This window comes from Trichogramma pretiosum, unplaced genomic scaffold (assembly GCF_000599845.2).
Source record: "Trichogramma pretiosum strain Unisexual culture from Peru unplaced genomic scaffold, Tpre_2.0 scaffold22, whole genome shotgun sequence".
NCBI lineage: Eukaryota > Metazoa > Arthropoda > Insecta > Hymenoptera > Trichogrammatidae > Trichogramma > Trichogramma pretiosum.
In genome coordinates this window covers 2,166,897-2,189,105 of record NW_019640932.1, presented here as the reverse complement: position 1 = coordinate 2,189,105, position 22,209 = coordinate 2,166,897, and the positions used below count along the sequence as shown (strand labels likewise).

The 22,209-nt window shown below is 37.8% G+C and overlaps 3 protein-coding genes and 1 non-coding gene across 8 annotated transcripts in view; 2 read left to right on the top strand and 2 right to left on the bottom strand.

Moving 5' to 3' along the window:
• The window catches only part of LOC106648956 (hexokinase type 2), a 30,014-nt gene extending 13,694 nt beyond the window's left edge, over positions 1–16,320 (bottom strand). The window contains exons 1-3 of one of the 5 annotated variants that reach the window (XM_014366172.2): positions 16,228–16,320; positions 16,080–16,149; positions 11,840–12,027 (exon numbers count right to left, since the gene is read on the bottom strand). In XM_014366172.2, the coding sequence (XP_014221658.1) occupies positions 11,840–11,905 (66 nt within the window). In that variant the 5' untranslated portion in view covers positions 11,906–12,027; positions 16,080–16,149; positions 16,228–16,320. Of the gene's footprint in view, positions 1–3,656; positions 3,788–6,927; positions 7,239–9,467; positions 9,757–11,839; positions 12,028–16,079; positions 16,161–16,227 lie in introns of those variants that run through there. The other 4 variants (XM_014366173.1, XM_023457759.1, XM_023457760.1 and 1 more) reach the window with 4 other exon arrangements.
• Trnal-cag lies at positions 15,054–15,137 on the top strand. The gene has a single exon. It is a non-coding gene; the product is annotated as a tRNA-Leu (tRNA).
• A 92-nt stretch (positions 16,321–16,412) lies between the features above and the next one.
• Positions 16,413–18,576, top strand: LOC106648779 (BRISC complex subunit FAM175B-like). Its single transcript, XM_014365863.2, has 6 exons — positions 16,413–16,716; positions 16,798–16,891; positions 16,967–17,285; positions 17,352–17,492; positions 17,560–17,968; positions 18,059–18,576. Exons 1-6 carry the CDS (start codon positions 16,600–16,602, stop codon positions 18,233–18,235), a joined length of 1,257 nt encoding a protein of 418 aa, XP_014221349.1. The 5' UTR covers positions 16,413–16,599; the 3' UTR covers positions 18,236–18,576.
• Positions 18,468–21,712, bottom strand: LOC106648778 (Hermansky-Pudlak syndrome 1 protein homolog). Its single transcript, XM_014365862.1, has 8 exons — positions 21,593–21,712; positions 20,807–21,075; positions 20,256–20,731; positions 19,555–20,185; positions 19,314–19,458; positions 19,040–19,153; positions 18,892–18,977; positions 18,468–18,787 (listed from the first exon to the last, which is right to left on the bottom strand). The coding sequence occupies exons 1-8, from the start codon at positions 21,710–21,712 to the stop codon at positions 18,610–18,612; spliced, it is 2,019 nt and encodes a 672-aa protein (XP_014221348.1). The 3' UTR covers positions 18,468–18,609.
• Positions 21,713–22,209: the final 497 nt, after the last annotated feature.

Below are 22,209 nucleotides of genomic sequence, written 5' to 3'. Positions count from 1 at the left end.
ACGTGCCTACACATAATATATAAATAGTTTTTGAGTCATGTATAAAGAACCTCGGTCGCGGTCGATGCCGATTGGCCGACGTGCTGGGGGCTCGTCGATCCCCGCCGCGGCCGGTACTGACGTCATCTCGTGAGCTTGTATAAGTATGCAGCGCGCCACACTCGTACGTGTGTGTGCGTGTATGGACGAACGAGTCTGTAATGAGTGTACAGCCAGGCACAACTGCAACTCTACACCTACCTATAACTATATGTATAAACCTCGCAGCATGTAGTATAACGTGTATGCAACGTCGCGCGCGCCTCCAGCCTTTTAATGCACGCCCTTATTTCGCCTTCGAATAATCGATCCTCCTCGTTGACCTGTCTTTCATGCGGATGCGCTCCTACTCCCGTGATACAATTCCAGCCTAGTTTTTCCGTTGCGTGTGTAAGTACGTGTATTACACGTGCTTGAAATGTGCACGACACATTTAGGAATAACGATCGAAGTGAAAGTGGTAACTCACCCGCTCGCAAGTAATTGAATTTAATTGATCCATTCACTGGGTCAGCTTTCATTTACCTGAATGATACGATCAAAATCTAAAACCTTTCAAAAACTTCATACGCGTTTGCAGATGTCGCGTGGTCGGTACAAATAAATGTGAAGCAGCTTGCAGTGCAAAGGTGTGCGCTTACACAGCTCGTGTACGCGCGGCGGGGAATTCGCGGAAAGAAATCAGAAACGCAGCTCGTTGTGTCAACATCGGACAACTCGCGTGGCTGTGGTATGGCACGATTCGTCGCAATAGAATTGAAAAAAAAATAAAAAAATTAAGTGTAGCACAAATAAGCAGCATTGGGCGACACGCGCAGCTCACACACGAATAGTATATAATACATAGATTGAGAAAAGAATTCGCGTGCAACGCTCGATAAGCTATATACGTGATTACCCTCGAGTTTTTGCACTTACACGTACATAGACACACGTACGCACTCATACACGTCTGAGTCACTCGCTTGGGAATATTACCTGTGAGATATCGATGTATATTATATCAAATTTATGCACTGCTCGAACATAAAAGCGAGAAGAAGAATGAACGTAATGGAATACGCATTTATTCGAAAGATATTAGCGAGCGCGAAACAATTCGAGAGGAGAAATGCAGCAAATGGAACGATGATGCAAGAATTCTCAATCCCGGGAGCATCCCTGTCTCAAGGCTTTTGATAAACTCACGTGCGACTGATAACTGCGATTTGTTTGACGCAGCTCGTTTTGGTCTCGCGCACGCGCTTATCTGCAGAATCTATTTGACCGAATGATAGACTTTGTGCAAATTGCAAACTCATATTTAATCGAATGTATCGAGATATTTACATTAATCTCGATCGGTATAAACATTGCGTCGTTTGTTTTCTGTCTATATTTAGCATATTTTTTGCCTATTCATCTTGAGTTGTTGGTAAACTCATTGTTTTCTGTGACTGAAAATTATTGTCAAAGATCATAATTGCACTATCGTCGATCATTGAAAGTTATCTTATTTTTGCATCACACGAACGAAATTTCATGCGCGACTGCAACTTTTCCGAGCACCCGAACGCCCACGACTACCCTGATGCAACGACGTCAAAGCTTAAGCCATAGTAACAATAAAATGCGATAAACAAAGCATGCAAATTAATTTTCAAACATATCTTTGAAAGTTCGTCAAAATTATTTTCAAAATTAAACTGGATTTCATCATTAAATTTATGACCTACTCGATTCTTTTGTTTTCATTCTTTTGTCGTTTTGATATTAATTTAATCGTAAGCGTTTCGTCGCAATTCGATATCCGAGAAAATTTTCTCTTCTACTCATTAGTTCACAAACAACGCGAGGAATTCTGATAAAACGTTGTCCAAAATATTGACCAATTCTATAATTCATTGTACTCTTTACAAAAACAAAAGAAAATTAGACCTTTTATTCGAGACACAACTAAAATTGCGTCTGCTTAAAACTCGATTTACTTGACAAATAAATAAAATAGAATAAATTTCCGGTGTGTACGCAGAAGGGGAAAGTTTTATTAGCTTAAAAACACCAGGCTTCTTCGAATACTCGAATAGATCGACTTTATAGACCAGTTTATTAAATCCTAAGAGGAAATGCATGGAGTTCAAACCGGAATTTTACTAATCGAAATACTAGTTTCGTAATGCCGCGCCCTTTTTTCTTTCTCTCTCGTACACACTCACACGTGTAAGCACTACATAACTAGTTCATCCGATATAATGTGAGTCAGAGAGTTACTGTGAGTGGTCGATACATGCGAAATCGTACAGAGGGCAGCTAGCTCGGCTTGGTTGGACGCGGAACAAGAGTTTCACCAAAGTTTATTTTTCGCTTCAATTTGCAGTTAAGAGACATAATATATAACTCTCAAAACGAAACGAGCCGGACAGGAGGAGCAGCAGTGGATCCTTCCTCGTCGCCGCTGCTCGAAAAAGAGAATGTGTCGAAAAAGAGAAACGCTCCCGATCGAACGTATAAGGGGAAAATGGAGTCTTGTGCTCAGGGCAACGTGACAGGTCTCACGTATGCCAAACGTCTTTGTAATTATAATATACCACGGGGCTTTGAAATCAAAGTCATGGTCCTCCGCAAAAACATCTCTCAACGCGGCGGACAAACCCCGAAATACCGTGTAATGTATATTTTTAGCCGGTGTAAATATACCAGTCACGTCGCGGGTGCCCGCAGCTGTCGTGCAATTCTAATTATTGACAAGTTAATTTGAAGATTTTTTTTGAATTCGACGGAAAAATTTCGTTTGCGCGCAATAATGTACGTACATAAAGAGACACATAATGAACGAAAGAGACTCGTTTTATGATATGCGCTAAACCGCGCGGGCTGTAAATTTTGTAGCGCAAGATAAGACGCTAATGCGCGCGGATCTCGCGATTTTTAGCAAACACTGCTAAGCGCAAGTTTGACGTATAAAAATTCGAGATGAGATAAAAATGACATAAATAGTTAGAAAATAACGTGAACTTGGCATTGACCTTTTTTTTTCAAAGTTTAATGAATGCGATACTCTGTTGACACGCAACTAGCTGTGCACGCATTTGACTAAAGACGCACAAAGCCAGCGCTTTTATTTCGTTTCGATTTCCTCTTTGACCGAATCGCGATCGTGCGCGCGCGTGTAATTTATATGCAGCTCGATGAACTTCTCTCTCACGGGCGTTACGTAAAATCCCCCTCAAACACATACGTGAGGATATTAAGTTGACTAATTAATCATCCGTTGCGCAGCAGCAAATTTTAAAGAGACCCGATCTCGTGAGTGCATTTTTTAGTTTTTTTTTCTTTCGAAGTATCGTACGATCTCTCGTGCTTATGGATTATTCATGCATATGGAGTATTGGATTAACGAGTCATTCAATTATGAAACGAATATATACTTTTGTACATTTTTTGTTGCAATCGATTTTGAATTTTCGAGAATCGCATAGATAAATAACGAAGCAGTCTTAAGTTGAAGATGTACATAGACGTGCCTCTGCGAGAGATGATTTATTTATCGACGAATTTATGTATACAGTGCTTGCAGTTTCGAGGAAAAAAAATCGACGAACAAAGTAAATCGTGAAATGTATGAAAAAAGAACGTACCACTTTGCTGGCCATAGTGAGAGAGATTCGGATTATTTATACTAATGCGAAACTTTTTTTGAAAAGAAAAGGAAGACACAGCTGCAGAACACACTATTCGAGTATCGGAGCAACACTGAAAGGCGAGCATCAGGAAATAATTTGTTATATAGCACGCGCGCGCGAAAATTTTCTTGAGCAAACACATCATTTTTCGCCATTATAGACTCGCGAGCTTTTGCCTCTGCCTCGTTATCGTGCATTGATAATGATGCTGTATTATAAGTGCTCGTGGCTGCTCATAATCTCACTGACAATATTCTTACATCACGATCGTCATCATGAAATTGCCATATGACGATAAAGGCGTGAAAAAATATAATTTTCCCGCGCAAAGAGTCTCGATTTCGCGCGCGCGCACCCGCAGCGCAGATAATTCCGCAGGATATATATGCAATCGTAATTAGCAAATGGCAGATATTATGAGCACGAATACGCGAAGGCAGGGATAAAAATCATGATGTCCCATACGATTGCTCTGATAATTGAAGTCGAGCAATTATATAATGTGCGTCGTGCCGTCGAGATTTATCAAGTGTAATTTGTTTTATTATTCAGCGTCGCTGGACAGAATCTCTCTTTCTCTCTCTTTTTCAATCTTCATATTATCTCCTCGACTATAATCATCGATATGGCGCGATCAATAATTGCGTCTTTATTATAGGTAGATTTGCCCATCGTATTTACATCGATATTCTCGAAGAAAAAAAATCGAAGAAACTAGAGGTACGCTAAACGGATATTTGTTTATGCGACTCTCTGCGGTTCCAGCGCGGTGCATTTGCACTCGATTTGACGCATTTGACGCATTATATATCGAATGTCAGGCGCCAAGAGTTTTTCTCTCTCTTTATTTCTCGATTTTCGCGGTCGCGTCGCGCAGTATAACGCGATTTTTTTCCTGCTCCATGGCATCGACCGTCAAACTCTCGCGATCTATGTTTATTAATGTGCTGTACATCGATCTGCGATCGTGTATGCGCGCCTATAATATGAAATTGTGCGCAGTGCAGCCTCCACTTTATGCTCTTATGACGCAATTATCGGGCTCGACTGCATCAGTAAAAACAGCCGCGCGCGCACACGCAGCAGCACTTGCACTTATACAATTCGACATTTAACTCGTGAAACATAATCGATCGCGACCCGTGCGATCGTCATTTGTTTTATATTTTTGGGCGTACGATTTTGAACGCGTCGACACGTTACGTGCGTCGTCGTCTTGCATCATAGTCCGTCACCGCGCGATCTGGTCTCGCTCCGACTCGCCGCGACCCTATAGCGCAAACTCGACGACGATGGCTATCTTAAATAGCGCGTGTATACATATATAGATCGTGTAACAAGATAGCACGACGGAATCTACGTAAATGCGCCAACGATTAAACGAAGATGATTTGGAATAGCTTATGCAACGCGCGACAATTGGACGAGCGAAAATTCGAGGCATGTGTTCTATACGCGAGTGAATTTATAATTGCAAACAGAGACAGAGAGAGAGCGAAAAGCGCACGCGATGCATTATATAGTGCTGATATTAAAACGTAAACAGAGGGAAAAAATGTCGCGCGAGAACGAACTGTGCCGGCGATGCACGTGTCGCTCGATGCATAAACGTGACGCGCGCTGCACAAAAGCCAGTTTTATTTGAAAAATCTAAGAAATCTCGGCATTCCACTCGATAGGTGTGATTCATCCTTTTCAAGAATATACATCGATATCTCGCCAGCTAAAAAATTGCTGCTCGGCGCCTTGTGTTAATAACTATATATCACACCGTGTCTCGATGCCGATTAATTGATGGCTAATTCGTTTCATAACGTCACGACTGCAGTTTATAAATTTTCATTCATTCGATGGCATTGCAACGTAAGCAGAATTTTCACGATGCATTGTTTTTGGGGGAAGGTTTTTGTTTTCGATACAACGTCGAAAGTTCGACGAACTCGCGGCGACGACCAATCGAAATTTCAAATTTTATTATTTATCGCGTCGGGGCTCAACTTTCCGCGATGAAATATTTACAAGTTTTTCCAGTTCCTGTCTCGCAATTTGCAATGTAGTTTTTCTCAACGAGAGCTCAGCGCGCAGGCGCCGGGGTACTTTGACGCTGCAGTTTGCGAGCTTAATTTAAATTTTATGCAAAAAACATTGTATTCGTCTGAATCGTTGAAGAAAGTTTCAAATAGACTTGTGATGGTATACACGCACTGCGTTTGTAAACTAGGTGTAGCAGATTGACTCGATTGTAGCTCTTTGAGAGAAATGACGAAAGATTTTGTATTATGCCGTGCTTTGTAGCGAGTTATCGAGTTTTGCTACGGAAAAAAGAGCTCTCGAGATTTTAGATTACTTAAGAAATAGATTTTTCGAGTGCTCGACGATACGTACACGATATTGCGAATTTTTCACAAAGATTACTCATATTGACTGGAATATGTTCGTGCATTCGGTAAACTGAATAATTCCCAAGTCCCCGATGTAATTCATTCGGCATTCGTCAATCACAAACGACAACTCGATACAATGTTGTGTTTACATATAGTCGAGCCGTTGAATATAATGCGTGCCAGTGGATTAAATTTTTTCTTCGGCTGTCTCGCGCGGCCACCCGTTGCAAAATATGTACTATCAATCGGTTGCTGTAAAATCTTGCGAATTCCGTGCAAAGTTGTGCAAAATTCGGCCGTGCCATTTCTCAGCTTGTAAAGGCATTTAAATTTCAAATTAAGCTCACCGGGGGAGAGATGTGAATTATTCATAAGAATAATTCTTATGGGTATAATCTCTCTCTCTCTCTCTCTCTCTCTCTCTCTGTATCTTTTACGGGTTGATTTAAAAATGAAAGTAGTCGTCGAAAGCTCGCGTCGCTTTACGTATCTAAATGGAAGAAAAAAGACAGATCGCGTGGGTAGGGGGGCTTTTTGTAAAATGTTGTTGACCCTGATATGCGGTACACAGCGAGGTAAACAGGAATCGCTGGAAGGTGGATTAATCAACGACTCGCGCATACACACACACACTTCCATTTTTTTCCTTCTTTCTTTTCAAGTTATACTTAAGAAGAAAGGCATGCAGAAACGGACGACTAAATATAGATCTCCGGCCACTGGTTGGAGGTATTCAAATTTCATTGCGGATGTACCTGTCGGCTTATGCCATTAAATCCAAATATTCATAAAATTCGATACTCGTGATCGCAGGCACGTAAATAAAAATAAAAGAGACTCACTGCTTCGTCTGGCCTGAGCAGATTCAATTTGCTGATAGCAGTCGGCATCTTGGTCAATTAAAGAAAAGAAACGAAATGTCCCAAAAGTTGATCGATCGATCAATCACACACCAAAAAGCACTATGAACGTACGGATATTTGTATTAATTAATACGGATTTGACACTGCGGCCACGAGGATATGTTTTTTTTATATTTATATTTTACGTGCAGACGTGTGCGGTCGCGTGTATTTATATGTGTTCGAATAATGTCTGGTAAGAGCGAAAATGTCTCGGTGAACTACAGCTGCGGTAATATAGGCTCTCTCGCGTCACGCGCGTGTCTGCTGGCAAAACGGTCGAAAGCGTCTGATGACCGGTATCGACATCGAGACACAGTATATACACAGTCAATCTCTCACTCTCTCTCTCTCTCTCTCTCTCTCATGTGCGCTCTCTTGTGAGTATAAACCGCGAGATTGACTCCCAATCGGTGGCGGACGAGGACATTTACAGCACACACACGTTCACATAAATTGCGTGGGGGTAGGTATGTATATATCGAGAGAAAACTCGACTCTGCGGGCGGAGAAAGAGAATAACGAGAGAGAGAGAGAGAGAGTGTGAGCAAAGAAATCAAGGCGTGCGTGTGCGTGTGTACTTGTACGTATATAAATGTGCAAGTACTGCCTCGTGCCCGCGCGGCGCCTACGTAGGAAATTTTACGCTCGTGTACGTGATTAACTTGTATGCGATTTTTGATTAGTCGCTTGCCTATAGACACACTCACTCAGTCCATTTCCATGACTGCGATGTGAGGTAATTAAAATTTGTCATAGCTGGCTTGACTCGCAACGACTCGGCGACGCCGCCGCCGCCGCTGTGTCGGCAACGAGTTGTAAAAACCACTCGAGCTTTCTGTCGTTTATAGAAAATTAATTTAATTAAGCGCTTCATGTTGAACAAAAAATGATTGTTCATTTGAATTTTTAAACATTTGAACGAAACAAAGACTGCGTTAATTGTATTAGCAATAAAGATTACTCTCGCATATGTGTATGGTTAACCTCGATACGAACGACTCAATTTTTATTGCTAATAATAATAATCGTTTTGCCTCTTTTTGATACAGTGCGAGCGAGTCATAAGTAGCCTATTTCTATCAGCCACGCTTCTTTGCCCGCTTGATAACCTCGAATTGATTTCGTATCGCTGCTCTTTTTCGATTAAGAGCTCTCGGACGACGGGAAAAACGGAGGGAAGTGACGAAACGTAAAATGGTCACGAGTTTCGGAGACGCAACGTCTCTCTTGAAAAAAACTCGAATTCGCGTTGATAAAAATTGGCGAGGCTGCGTCTAGCAGCAGCAGCAAATGATCTTTTTCTCTCTCTTTTGCTTCGGCGTTTGCGCGAGGCGGCTTAGATGCAAATAATAGATTGCTTAACGATTTAATTACAGGTCATATAACACCCAATAACGCGAAATATCAGCCGCTCTCGGCTATCGTCACGCTCGTTTGCCGCATGTGCCGCGGCGGCGTGACGTAATTGACTTTTTAAGAGATTTGTATTTTATTAACGGCGACAAGTCAAGTGCCGCGCAGGATGTCGTTTAACTGGATTACTTTACATCTTGTAATCGAATCGGTTAAAGGAAAATAAAAAAAGGAGGCAGAGACAAAAATGATCAAGAAACGTGCGTGAAAAAAATGAGTTATTGAATCAAAAAGTCGTGCATTTAACGACGAGGGGGATTCGACCTTGAACTTTGAAACGATGTCTTATACTATACACTAGGCTAGGCTATCGATTCAATACTTTTTATTTTACGAAGAAATGAAAAATCGAATAATTGAGTACAACAGATGAACGACCTGATGTACACGAATAAAATGTAAAATTAGCATCTTGCATTTTTCGGTTCACGCGAGGCAAAGGCATTCCCCGAAAGGAGAGACTATTACACTATTGAAGCTATATATTTTACACGAATAATCTATACGCAATCTAAACTTGAAAATTGACGTAATCAAATGGTGGCTGTTAGATCGATACAAGACATTTTTACAAGAACTACTACATGCTGTACAGTCAAGTATATCAGTACCAACAACGTTTACACAGCCACTCCGGTGTGTTGTACACATAATATGTAATATTTACGGCATTTAAAATTCGTTAAAACGTTTAACTAGATAAGGATCTATTTTGTCTAGATATAAATGAGCGCCATCGTCATAGCTGCCGGCTAAACCGGTATATATAATACGTACTATGTACGAGATTCGACGCTGTGCTTAGCGACACATTATTCGGCATTCCAGAAAGCTCCCGCGCGAGTCTCAATTGGTCGTTTGTTTCGCGCAGCGCACACACAGACTCATACCCAAACACATAGACACACGCTCGTTATCTCTCGTTCGTCGATTACTGTATATGCATGATGAATGAAAAAGTCGCTCATCAGCTACTACATCACAATTATATCATACGTCAACGATAAAATTTCTATGCTATTTTGAACACTGATAACTATGTATTATATTATGAATGAGCCCACCTCTTCGAGTGGCTCCAAAGCTGAAGCAGCATCAGCAACAACTTCGGCCTGAGTAACTGGGGCTAAACTTGACTCGTGGCGCGTGGGTTCATCGTCGAGCGCGAGGGTCGCCTGCGTCTCGCGTATCAAGTCGTCCTCCTCGGCCGACAATTGAGCTTGCAGCAGCTGCTTACTGCTGTAACACTTGCAGATGCGAGCCAGCAGCGGCACTTGCGGAGTCGGCTTGCTCAACATCGTAATCCAAGAGCCATGGGTGAAAAACAACGCGAACAATGAGCAGCAGTGTAGAAGTAGTGGAAGCACTATACGCGAGAGGCGTTATAAATAACAACAGTAGGCAGGAGTAAGTTCAGGGACGCCACGAGCGACTAGTTGGCGGTAGTAGATGAGATAGAAGCTATAGGTGTACATAGGGGGCCGGTAGTTGCCGTGTATCAAGGGGGTTTGTACAGCGTAGGAGAGGATCTGCGAGTGCGCAGCAGCAGCAGCGGAGCAAACGGCAGCGGTGCTGCTCCACGGGACGATCTTTGCTGCGGTGCGGACACTCTGATTGGTTGAAAGCTGCACAGCGAGCAAAAGTTTGAATTTAAAGAAACTGTCGAGATATAATTTTTTCGACTCATTAACCTTGGAGTTGTTTTTTTTATGACGTTTGGCTGTGCTAGAAACATTTCAATCGCCAAGTCGGATAAACCAATACAATGTTTGCCAAATGTGTGTATACATACACAACGAATCGAGTCATAGGCCAGCTTTAAAAAGACGCCTCGAAGACTTACTTATCTATTTTCAATGATCTCGTAAATTACGTATCATTAAGAATTTAACAACTTCCTCTTGGAGTATCTTTTGGAATATAAGCTTTTACCGCGTCGCCAGCTGAACTGGATCTCTTTGTTTTTCCCCTTAAAGATAGAGAACTGATTTATACATTCTTCGTCTTTGAGATTATTAGAGCAAAGCAGCTGACGGGAGATTAATAATTATATATCAGGATTGCGATGCAATTGGGGGCTCGTGCGCGATGCCACATCTGTCCGTCACAGCGCCACATCTCACAAAAAACCGGAGCGAGGACTAACTTTGAGTATATTACTACGTTATCAATAAAAACAAAGCACGTGCTTCAATATAACGTCGCGCGGCCATTGATTTTCGGGCGTTTCTGTGCATATGTAGCATATATGTGAACGTGAATGGAGATGACTTTTTGTATGTGAATAAATGAACATAATAATATCAGTCTGTCACGCTCTCTTTCAATTGATTTAGCGTCTTTAAATTCCCCAGTTGCTATCGCGGCCCAATAATAATACTCGATGATGCGTGTATACGCGCAGATTCGTTCAAAACAAAAAATATTTACGACGCACGTTCGCTCTCAGCTGCCGCGATAATTCGGATTTTTCAAAATCCATCTGTTGCTTTGACCGCAGCCTGCATCATATAATGTGCTATAAGTTGTATATACATATTGTTTCATTAGTGCCGTCAAAACCAACCTCAATCTCTCTCTCTCTCTCTCTCTAAGTTAGTATATATGTGGAAAAATAAGTTTCGTAATCGTGTGTGTGTGTGTGTGTGTGTGTGGCTTTGGTGGCTAAACTCATTGTCAGTCGCACGTACACACATACATAGACTAAAAGAAGATTTGCAACGCAGTAGTATACATGTATAAATAACCACACGTGCTTAATTCAATTATCAAATTTACAAAGATTCGCTCTCGTACTGTCGTACTCTTTTGTATTTGCTTGTACTAAAGTTACTCGCGGCACACTTTTTCATTCGGACGACGAGATTAGATATAACGTAGTTTTTGTCAAAAAATATTGTGTATACGAAAACACACATCTTCCGGAATACCTAGTTTGATCTTGATTTTTATCAAGTATAATTTCAAGAGTGTTTCCTCACGAGCATCTCGAGATCATGAAAAATCCCGCACAAGAAGATATCTCTCTCGTTCCCTCTCGCGTGCGCGCACGAGTACCGAGTGCCGTTGTAATTGCCCAACGCAGACATTTTGCACCAAATAAATCCTTGCGTAACGTGGAGGCGCAGCGACGAAACAGTCACTCGACTTCGACACTAATATACATATAAATCGACATTGACAACTACGCAACCAGCGACGAAATTCCTATTATAACTTTATTTACTTCTTCTTTTCGAGAGCTAATTATTTTATTTGAGCTTACAATTATCGAGTCGAATGACAGCGCAGACAAGTACACACGAGGCGTGTACTCCAGCTTTAGAGGACGATTTGAGATTCTTTTTTTTGAACAAGAACGATTGACATTCACATTTTTTCGTATCACGAAAATTTGCACACGTTATAAGTAAGTATGTATAAAGAAAAAACTTACGGATTTATCAATGTGTTCCCACTTTTCGTTCACGTAATCCCACGTATCTTCGGAAGTACTGGCCATCTTGAAAGATGTCTCTCGTTCTCACTGAGAAAAATTGGCCACTACGTAATTGTCACTGTGCACCACTCGTATACTGTCATCCGTGTCACGTGGAAGGGGGGCAGGCTCTATCTCTCTCTCAACTGCACGAAAACAAACGTTAATGAAGAAAAAAACCACTTGCTGAATCCACCGCAGGAAAAAAGAGCAAAAAAAAGAGCAGAGAAGACTACTCGCGGCGGTCAAAAGCTCCGCGCGCGCGACCGATCGTCGACGAGACAGCGACGATGCAGCAGAGGCAGCCTGCCAAGGCGAGAAAAGCTGATGCTGCTGGTCTTACGCTAGAAATACACGCGCGTGCTTCACCGACTATATGATTCGCGAGAGCAAAAACGTATTTCTGCCGTTGTATAGGTGGGCTGCTGCGCGTGTGCGTGAACGTATTTGTGCAGTATATATATACAGCATCCGCAAAGGTATTTTTGTATACGTTAGAGCCAAAACTGGGGGCACACACATCGATGGGAGAGAATATAGCGCGCGTAACGAGTCTTAGAGACCGGATAGATTTGCACTTGACAATGAGCTTAAATTTAGAGGAGCTGCACTTTTCTATCGCGGATTCGTTCTTTCTTTATGAGCGATGCGAGCGATCGAAGCTTTTTTCATTGAAAATAGTTGCGGGCGATCTCGATTTCAACGACCAGATATGAGCTCACATTTTTACTGTTCGGTAAAAGAAGAGCACTAACTTTACACCTTAATGCCTGGCGCCTGCCATCATCGGGCGTTGTTGCTGAAAGATCGAGTTTGAACTTTTCGCTTTCAATAAATCTTTAAAAAGTGTTGACGACAGAACCGATTTATTGTTTTCCACTAAAAAATTTTACATCCTTATTGTAAGTCATTAAATTAAAGACGTCTTCTCGTTGCTTATTTTTGTTTTCGTATTGAATTTTTCATAAAATAATGATTTAATTTTTATTATGAACTACATGCGAACGACGATTAACGAAAATCCTGCTATTTTCAAATATGTCTTTCCAGAAAACAAAATTTTTATGGAAAAGTGAAAGCTTACACTCTCTTTATCGTGTGAAAAATCAATTTATACCCTCAAAAAGGTACCGGGACTAATTTAATAATGAAAAAATTAAAACATTTTTTTTCTTAGGAGTCCGGGCACCAACTATGGGTCAAGTATGCAACTGAAGGTTCAGAAGGTAACTAAGTCGTTCCATACCTCTTTTAAATTCTAAATTGATTTTTTAAATTATCGTTTAAAAAAATACGGAAGTTTTGCTAGCAAAATTGCTTTGAATGGCTGCAGTTTGTCACGAATCAAAGTTTATGATCAAATTAATAAAAAATTGTCTCTAATGAAAAGACAAATAATTTATTTTCTCATCCATCTCTCCTACGATTCTCAGTTCAAAATTTATAGCCAAATACCTCTTTTTACAATGGGAATAATAAAAGTATATCAGCAATTTTTTAGCCCTCCGATTGGCTTTTAAATTTGTAAACTGGTGTGCGTTGTAACTGTCTGTGTGGCGAACTTAAGGGTATTTGTCGACTTTTACCTGAGTCGAGTCAGTAAAAGTCGAGTATCACCTTGTTGTTAGCCAACCTTTCTTGGCGTGCGCGTCGAGCTGCACTGGCTGATATTTGTCGTTGCCCAACGTCTTCACCAAGTCATCGGGCTTTTATTATAATATGCACAGGTGTCCATCCCGCTGCATTTGAATTAGTGTCAATGTTCGTATCAAAATACAATCGTGTATTACCAGAGTTCAGGCATTCTATAGTTGAAATTTACGGAATCCGTGAGATGACATTCAGTTTCTGTGGGTCAAAAAATGTTTTGAAGATATTGGATTTTTCGACGTCCGAGTGCGGAAAAAGATTGACGGAGAACTGCATGTTGCTTCCTTCACTCTTCGAATTGAAATTCTTTCGTAAGCTTTTCAATTTTTTATGCCATCGGATGTGGTTTATTTTCAATGCACTCGCGCACAAACACAATCGCTAATAATTTAAAATAACTAAAAAAATTTTCACAGTAATCACTAGCTTCGGTTAAAGCATTTTTTCTAGTTCTTCTTGTCGCGGCATCGTTACGTGTACTGACTGCAACATACACCAAGATCCATATGGAGAGTTAAGATCAAAGTGGACGAAGCTATAAGTAATTCATACAGAGCGAGTCATGAGTAACGATTAGAAATCCTATATCCAACGTGGACTCGGACGTGTCGTTTGACTGCGAGCCATCCACTCGAACAAGTGGAGGCTGCTTTTTTGCATCAAAATATATTTTCCCGCGAATATTCGATCCAAAAATATGATCATTTGGATTTTAAAAATGATTTCTAATCTTCGGAAAAAAACTAACTTCAATGTAGAAAATCCCTTTAAAGGCCTTTAAAGGCCGCTCATGCAATGTTTTATTTTAGTTCACGATCTAACTTTATTCTACAATTAGGAGGAAATTAAACGATATTATTGAACAATAAAATGTCTTTATACTTGAATTAATCAAGAACAAGTTTAGAATTTTCTATCTAATAATAGTTAAGAATACATGTATAGTATTCTTTTGTTTAGGTAAGTATTCATTGCATACAAATATAAGTCTTAACTTTTTGCTAAGTGGACTTGATATTTGTCAATTTGCAAAGCTGTTCAAATGAGTATGTAGCTCTATTAATTTTATCTTTTAATCATAAAAAAAATTTTCGGCGTATGTATGCAATATACATTATGTTTTGGATAACTACTAATGAAATGGGCAATAAAATTTCATGAGAATCAAAAATTGTTACGAAATAAGAATCTCGTAACGGTTATCGCGCCTACTGATGGATACGCGTGTAGGTCTTCTACGCATCTTGACTTCTTTAATTTATTTCGCTATGAATTTTTAACTATGGATGTAAGAGAGATAATTGAAAAAGTTAATTATTTGTCTCTTCAGCTGGGACAACTTGAAATTGTAAGCGATATTATACAACAATAATATTTCGGTTTTGGTTGACAAGAATATTCCCTTACATTTGTTTTACTTTGTGTAAAAAAAACCTTGGAAAATGTAAAAAAAATTACTCAATTCAAGCCTTCTAATTACGAAGGGAATAGTGTTCTGTCTGACTTCCCTAACCATCACAACGTCAGGATGGCCGAGTGGTCTAAGGCGCTGCGTTCAGGTCGCAGTCCACTTCTGTGGGCGTGGGTTCGAATCCCACTTCTGACAAATCTTTTGCTTTTAATCGTAACGACTGGTTAGGTTTACTATCTTGGCATCGGTATTGATGGCCGCTTATGGGTTTGAATGCGATTTAAAAAATTTAAAAGAATGTTATCTACAGTCAAGTCTCAAATGAATAACATTGAATTTTTTCCTTTATAAAACTGATTTAAAGAATTAGAATGAATATTTTAAATTATGTTCGCAAATCTACATTTGTTCGTATTATCAAACGATAGGTGGTATTGCACTTAATATAACGTAAATTTAATTTTAGTATAAATCGGCGTCACTATAGCAGGTAATTTTAAATTTAACTTTTGCATTCGCTTACGAATGTTAAGTTTATGTGACTTTTCAATCGGTCCTTTCAATGTCTATAAAGACGAATGTAATATGATAAAAACGTGCATTCCATCTGTCGTCTCGTTTAACTATAGTTTTTGTCCCCTAACCTTTTTCTCATCTCGGATGCAATTTCGGTATCGAATTTGTTTTGCTCAAAACTATGTACTTTTACAGTATTACAAACTTATACACTTATTCTATTATATACCTATTTTCAGAATTACAGATTATAATCAAAAATCCAAAAAGTTGTTAAAAATTCCTTTTTTCCAAGTTATCCTTACGTTGGTCAAACTATTTCGTCTATTTTGACAATCTCGAAGTCATTTCTACGAAATTCCTCGCAACTATTTTCAAATTGGGCCTTCGAAAGTCGCCCAAAAAAATAATAGAAACATTAAAAAAAACAAAGTTTTATTCAGAAAGACGATTTTTGAACGTTACTAAAATCTTTGCGTTTCAAGTTTTTGAACTATTCTATGAAATATTTAAAATTCAAATACGCTCGAGACATTTAACAATCAACGGTCAAGTAGGGGTATAATAAAAAAACAAAGAAAAAATTAAATGAATCGAATATCCAAAAAAACTCATACTCACCGCAGGATCAACTATCAATTGTTAGCAAAGAATTGAGGATTACACTGCAGATTCTATACGAAGACAAAACCTATAATTGTTCTTACCCAGTAACATTATTAAAAAGGCTCAGTGTTATTGTTATACAGCGAAAATCATTTCAACTCACCTCTAATCCTGGACTTTTCTTTCAAAAACTTTCCAAAATATATTAAAGTTTAAATAAACTCAATTAGGTTTAGCATCAAATGGATTAATTTTTCGACACTGTGTTTGGGTAGTATATTTTATTATCAGCATACGCTCGCGCTCCGCAACATCAACAGTTGGTTTATGCCGTGCGTGCAAACTTGCGACTGCGCCATCTTTGCTTATGTTTGTGTTTCATTTCCCTATTTAGCCGTCTGCAGAATTTATCTCTCGTCGCATAACTCGTGCCGCGTGTACCGGCTTTCGATGAGTTGTGCATGTTCGTTCGATCCGTTTTGTGATTTTGTTTGTTGTTTTCATTGATCATCAACAAGAAGAACCCATAAACGTCATGCAACAAAACGTGGAAAAAAGTGCTTCGTTTGCCGACGAAGAGCATCTCGTAGCTACGATATCGGGTCCGGCGCTTTCGATGCTCCTTTATGAAAATTGCAGAACTCTCGAGCAGGTTGGTTGAAAATAAAGAATATAAACATTCTGTGCATTCCTTCAAAAATTTTCTAACTTTGTTCAAATGAATTAATTTTAGTTTGGATTCTTACTTGGAGAAACAGCAACTCATGTTACAAGAAAAATGACAGATACTGAAGGAGAAAATATAGAGAATGTTAAAGAATATATAAGTCAGTAAAGTTTTTATATAAAGCTCATAATTCTGCATGATTAATGAAATAAAAGTGCATTTGTTTTTTTTTCAGATATAAAAAGCATTGTAGCTTATCCTTCAAGAATAAAACCTTTTTTTGAAAATCATGGAGCCTTAAAAGAAAATAAATTGATGCATTTTTTGGATGCACAGAAGGACCGAGTTATAGGATGGTACCATTATCGAGAAGATCATAACTACATGGCATCAAGTCTAAGGGACCGACATCTGCATAAAAACTTGTCTTCTTTTTTTTCCAAGAACAATGAATCCCTTTCGAAAGAAAATTTTATTTTCATGTTGCTCTCTTGCTCAAAGTCTGAATCAGGTGGAACACATAAATGTAAACACCTAATACTTCGTAAACATAGGTAAATAAATTCAATCATATAGAATGTATATGTATGGAATGTATTCTAATTTTTTTTTGGTTCTAGTAATGTTTTTCAACGAGTATCATTGAGAATCAATAATCTTGGAGCTGATTGTACAAAGCCTGATGGATCAGATTATAAACCAGTTCCTAAGTTTACCCTTAGAAAATTTGATGCATTTGACAAAGTATACAAAAAGATTAGGTACCGAATAATGGAATTACTCTTTAGTACTTTTTTCACTTGAAATTCTAATTTATTGAATTTTTAGGAATGAATTAGACCAAAAACACGGTGTTGAAGCAGTCACTATGATTCAAAATGCTGCTGATGCTTTGTTAAATCAATGTATTCCAGTTGTTAATGAAAGTGATAAAAAAGTGCACGAGCTTGAAATTGAAGCTAAGGCTCTAGAAACTGAAATATTTAAATTAAATTTTTTCAAATTGCAAAGAAATTTTGAAATGGCTCGCAAAAACTTAAATAATAGTAATCAACCTTCCAAACATTCTGAAAATCTATCCGATTCGAAAACATTGAGAAGATATTCATCAAGTTCAGAATTTAAAACTACAGTTATTCCACATGGTGATGAATTGTCTCATATTATATCGGAAACCCCTGAATCACCTGATGAGGAACACACAGAAGACACTGAAGAAATATCTAAATTTTCAAAGGTATACTCAAACATTCCCATTATTCACTATTACTGATATAATTTCTTCCAATTATAGTTAATAATCTTGTATTCTTATCATCTATTGTAGAGACATTCACGAAATATAGAAAGCAAGTCAAAAAATAGAGAAACATCACCTAAATCTCCACCTCCTTGCATTACTATCCCAGACGATAAAGAGGCAGGAGATGGAGATGCATATCATAATTCACGGCGTTCATCATCTTCACCTATATATGCTTCATCATCATATTTAAAAAGATAATAAAAAGTGGTAGACCAATTAAAAATATTTTCAAACGTTACTTTTACAATAACTTTATAATATAAATTTTATAATAAACACGATTTTGAGAGAGTGATTCTAGATAAAATTCTAAAATGATGCATACAAATGATTTTGTATAATTTGTTATTTATTAAAAATTGAATTTTGTTTCAACATGCTTTGAGGATGTCATATTTTTAATTATTATTGCAAAATCATAATTTACTTGTTTATTGTATGATTATTGTATTATATTATTTTATTTTTAAATTAAACAAGTGATGTTCCTTAAATACTATTAAACGGTTTTTGCAGCATTAAAAATTCATTTTACTGCACTTGATCGGTTTTACATTATTGCATAGAAAAATTTATAACAAATCAGCTGGATTATTAGCTAAGCCTGTTACTTCCCAAATTGTAGCTGCAAGTCTCCTAGAGTGTTCTAAGACACAAGAAGAAGTTACAAGTCCTAAATGTACACAATATAGTTCATAAACTCTCACTTTGTTTGCTGAAAGTTTTGGGAAGTAAATGTTAGCTAGTTTCCTAAAAGTATATAAATAATATGTTTAAGTAAATATTTTTTTATAAAAAATGCATATTATTTAAATAATCTTAGTTTTTCAATAGTATAAGAAATCGTAACAAACCTGTAATAGTCTCCACAAATTATTCCAGGTGGAGGAAGATTTTTTGTTACATGGTTAAATATTGTCTTACATTTTAATGGTGTACCCTGGAAAAATCAGCGTTGACAGTTTTAAATCTAAACATTACTTAAATAATCGAATTACTTACAGAATCATCTTCAAACCATAAGAAATATGAATAATTAAAAGTTGTGTCTTTCCACATTACTGTCATGTGCCCTTCTTGTAAATGTACCCTACTCTGTTCAACCATAGACCATATCTAGAACAAAAAAGTGAATATTGACTGGTAAAAATAAAAAAACAGTAGTTGGGTGTTTTAAAAAATTTTTCAGTTACAAATTTGTGTAAAAATAAACTGATTTGACTGGATTCGTTGCATTAAATAATTTATTACTTACTCCAAACTAAAAATACTTTACCTTCTTTTTTGTCAATGATAAGATTTCATTGTTAGTGAAGTCTATCATTGGAGCTGTTTGTCTATGTGTTGTTCTATCTACATAAATGAAATGCACCAATCCAGGGAATTCTTCCAGATATTTGTTGATGGGTAATGAATTTTTCGTAAACATAGATTTTTTAAATTAAGGATAATAATTTAAATTCCATTGATGCATATGTTTAAAATATAAATGTAAATAAATTTTACAAAAAGGATATGATGCTGCTTCAACATTTTTTAATGCTTTAACTTTGATAAAATCACTGATGTCATTCAGTTTTTGACTCACAAGTCTACTGACTGTTGTTATCATGTCAGTTCCAAGTTTAAGAAAATTTTTATCTAAACACGTTAATCTAAACAAATCTCTTAATGCATCTGTGAAAGCAGTTTGATTAGCCTCAATTTGTAAAATAGCATCTGGATCTCTAGATTTGATAATTTCCAAATATTTTTTCTTAATAAAATCCCATTTGACTTGTAATCTTCTTTGAAACATTTCTACTTCATTACGAATACATCCTCTATTTTTTTTTATGCCATCAAAGGTTTTTTTAATAGATGCATCCAAGTGATCTAAAGCTGGCCTCAGATCTTCAAAATCTCTCTGCATTTGTAAACCATTCATGACATTTAAATGATAAAAACTGTTATACAGTCCAAATGATATGGACATATTTGTCATTTCTATTATTGTTACTAAATGTATATCATCTGCTATTTCATAAACATGAACAGCATTAGCAGTATAGCCACATTCTTCTGATCCAAGAATCATTACTTGACTGTACAATCCTTCAAGAGCAAATAAACATAAACTTTCACATATAGATGAATGTCTTGATCCTTCTAAGAAATAAAAATATTTTCATTGGTATTTTAGTTCTACAATTACATTTTGACTGAATTTTATACGTACCAAATAATATACTTATATCTTCAGAAGTAGGATTTGATAATTTTCTATCATTACCTGGCACCACATATTCATCTTCTTTGTTCACAGCACTGCTCCGAGTGATTAGAATACAATCCTCTTTAGTATCTTTTACCATAATATCATATTCTCCATTTTTTTCCTTATCAGCTACGTAGCACAACAAAATCATCAACAATATATCAGATCCAAGCAAATCTTGTGCTTTTGGGCTTGAGAAGAGCGAGAGAAACTTATGTTGAACTAGCACCAACAAGTGTATATTGGCAAATTCTGCCTGTGTTTTCAATTTGTCGATTGCATCACTTAACACTTTTAAAATTGCTGATCCTAATTCTGGATTGACAGATAATTGCTCGACCGATTCAGTGAGAATGTTCTGTTCAGTTTTTCTCAGACAATGCCATGCATCCATGAGATGTGACACAAGCTGAACTTTTTGTCTGCTTGACTTCAACCTTTAATTGAAAAATGCATTTTTTTAATTATTTTACATCTTTCAAGTCATAAAAGTTGATTAATTAAGTACTCACAAAGAAACATCTGGGCCACACAAGTGTTTAACAATTGCAATACATACGCCTAAAGTCCTTTTCATCAAGTCAGTATCTTCATGAGATACATAAACAAATGTGTATCCCATGTATTCATCGAATACTGTATTTGTACCATCCAAACATTTCATGACTTTATACGTATTACCAAATTGTGATGCCATGACACATTGTGAAGTGATGAGAGGTGAAAAAAGTTGCATGATAATGTTTGGATTGGGCTTGAAACTTTCTGCTTCGTTTTCATCCTGAAAAAAGCGTCAATGCTATGAATTCAAATCAATCCGAGCAAATTGATTTCTAAAATTTTCTATTTGAAAAAAAATCGTACATTTCCGATTTAAATTAATCATAAATGAATTATTCATGGATCCAAATCAGTTTTTGCGATTTACTTCTCATTAACTCGAAGCAAATCGAGCAGCATTTACAACGGTAAAAATTTAAGCTTTATCAGGCATCAAGGTAAAATTAGATTAATAAGGCAGGATTTGCATTTTAAATAATATTAGCTTACGTGAAAACTTGCAACACACTTTTTCTATTGCTGTACATGCAGGCTTTTATATAATCACTCGCTCATCTGCATTCTCATGGTGTGTACCTGCCGTGTGTCCATGAAAAGCTTGCCGTAAGTCATTCTCACAGAGAGAAAAGTATTTCTCGATAGTCTCGAGAATGTCGATTTGTTTTTTAGACTCGATTTTACACTTATATTCCTCTCAATAATTTCAACAGGTACCGATTAATTTTTGAAAAGCTTACCTTGTTTTCGCCGAGTAATCCTTGCGCCACGGCCAGCTTTTGTATGTGCTCGGCAAAGTGCCTGTCGCACTTGGTAAACAAAACGTCATTCAAATGATCGAATATCAGTATACCCCTCATTGTTCCTTCGTTTTTGTCCTTGCCCAAGAAGCAAACCCTTTCAAATCATGCTTGAAAAAATTCAAAAGTAAAGGATCTCGAGTCCGGTGCGCGCACTGCGCTCCGCTCCTTCTCTCTCGGCGTTATATAAAAGGCTGCACTGTGCGCTGCGCTTATATAGTATTTTATATATTATTATATACGTATGTATGTATCGAGGCTCGACGCGCGGCCACTCGTCGACTGAACAGGTTTGCGGCGCAGTGCCGCAGTTAATAAGTTGCACCTCGCGTTCTCTGCAGTATTAATTTGCTTTTTTTTTCACTACTCTACGGCTATACGATGACGGTCCCACTTATAACGCGTGGGGTTGAGATGTTTTTTTCTTTTCCTTCCTCCGCGGCGTCTGATCGTGTGTACAGTCTGCCTTGTTTGTATACAACTGGCTACCGATGTTCCACCTCAGATGTCACTAGCTATACCGTAATTATCGATTTTTCCGAGCAGCAGACATATAT

What these genes read in the sequence shown, in the direction of transcription:
- LOC106648779 (XM_014365863.2), top strand. Translation starts at nt 16,600, where the DNA reads ATGCAACAAAACGTGGAAAAAAGTGCTTCGTTTGCCGACGAAGAGCAT. An exon ending in ATTGCAGAACTCTCGAGCAG is followed by an intron (nt 16,717 to 16,797) that starts GTTGGTTGAAAA and finishes AATTAATTTTAG; the next exon opens with TTTGGATTCTTACTTGGAGA. An exon ending in GAATGTTAAAGAATATATAA is followed by an intron (nt 16,892 to 16,966) that starts GTCAGTAAAGTT and finishes TTTTTTTTTCAG; the next exon opens with ATATAAAAAGCATTGTAGCT.
- LOC106648778 (XM_014365862.1), bottom strand. Translation starts at nt 21,712, where the DNA reads ATGAGGGGTATACTGATATTCGATCATTTGAATGACGTTTTGTTTACC. An exon ending in GATTACTCGGCGAAAACAAG is followed by an intron (nt 21,076 to 21,592) that starts GTAAGCTTTTCA and finishes CGCTTTTTTCAG; the next exon opens with GATGAAAACGAAGCAGAAAG. An exon ending in AAAAATGTTGAAGCAGCATC is followed by an intron (nt 19,459 to 19,554) that starts ATATCCTTTTTG and finishes ATCTATGTTTAC; the next exon opens with GAAAAATTCATTACCCATCA.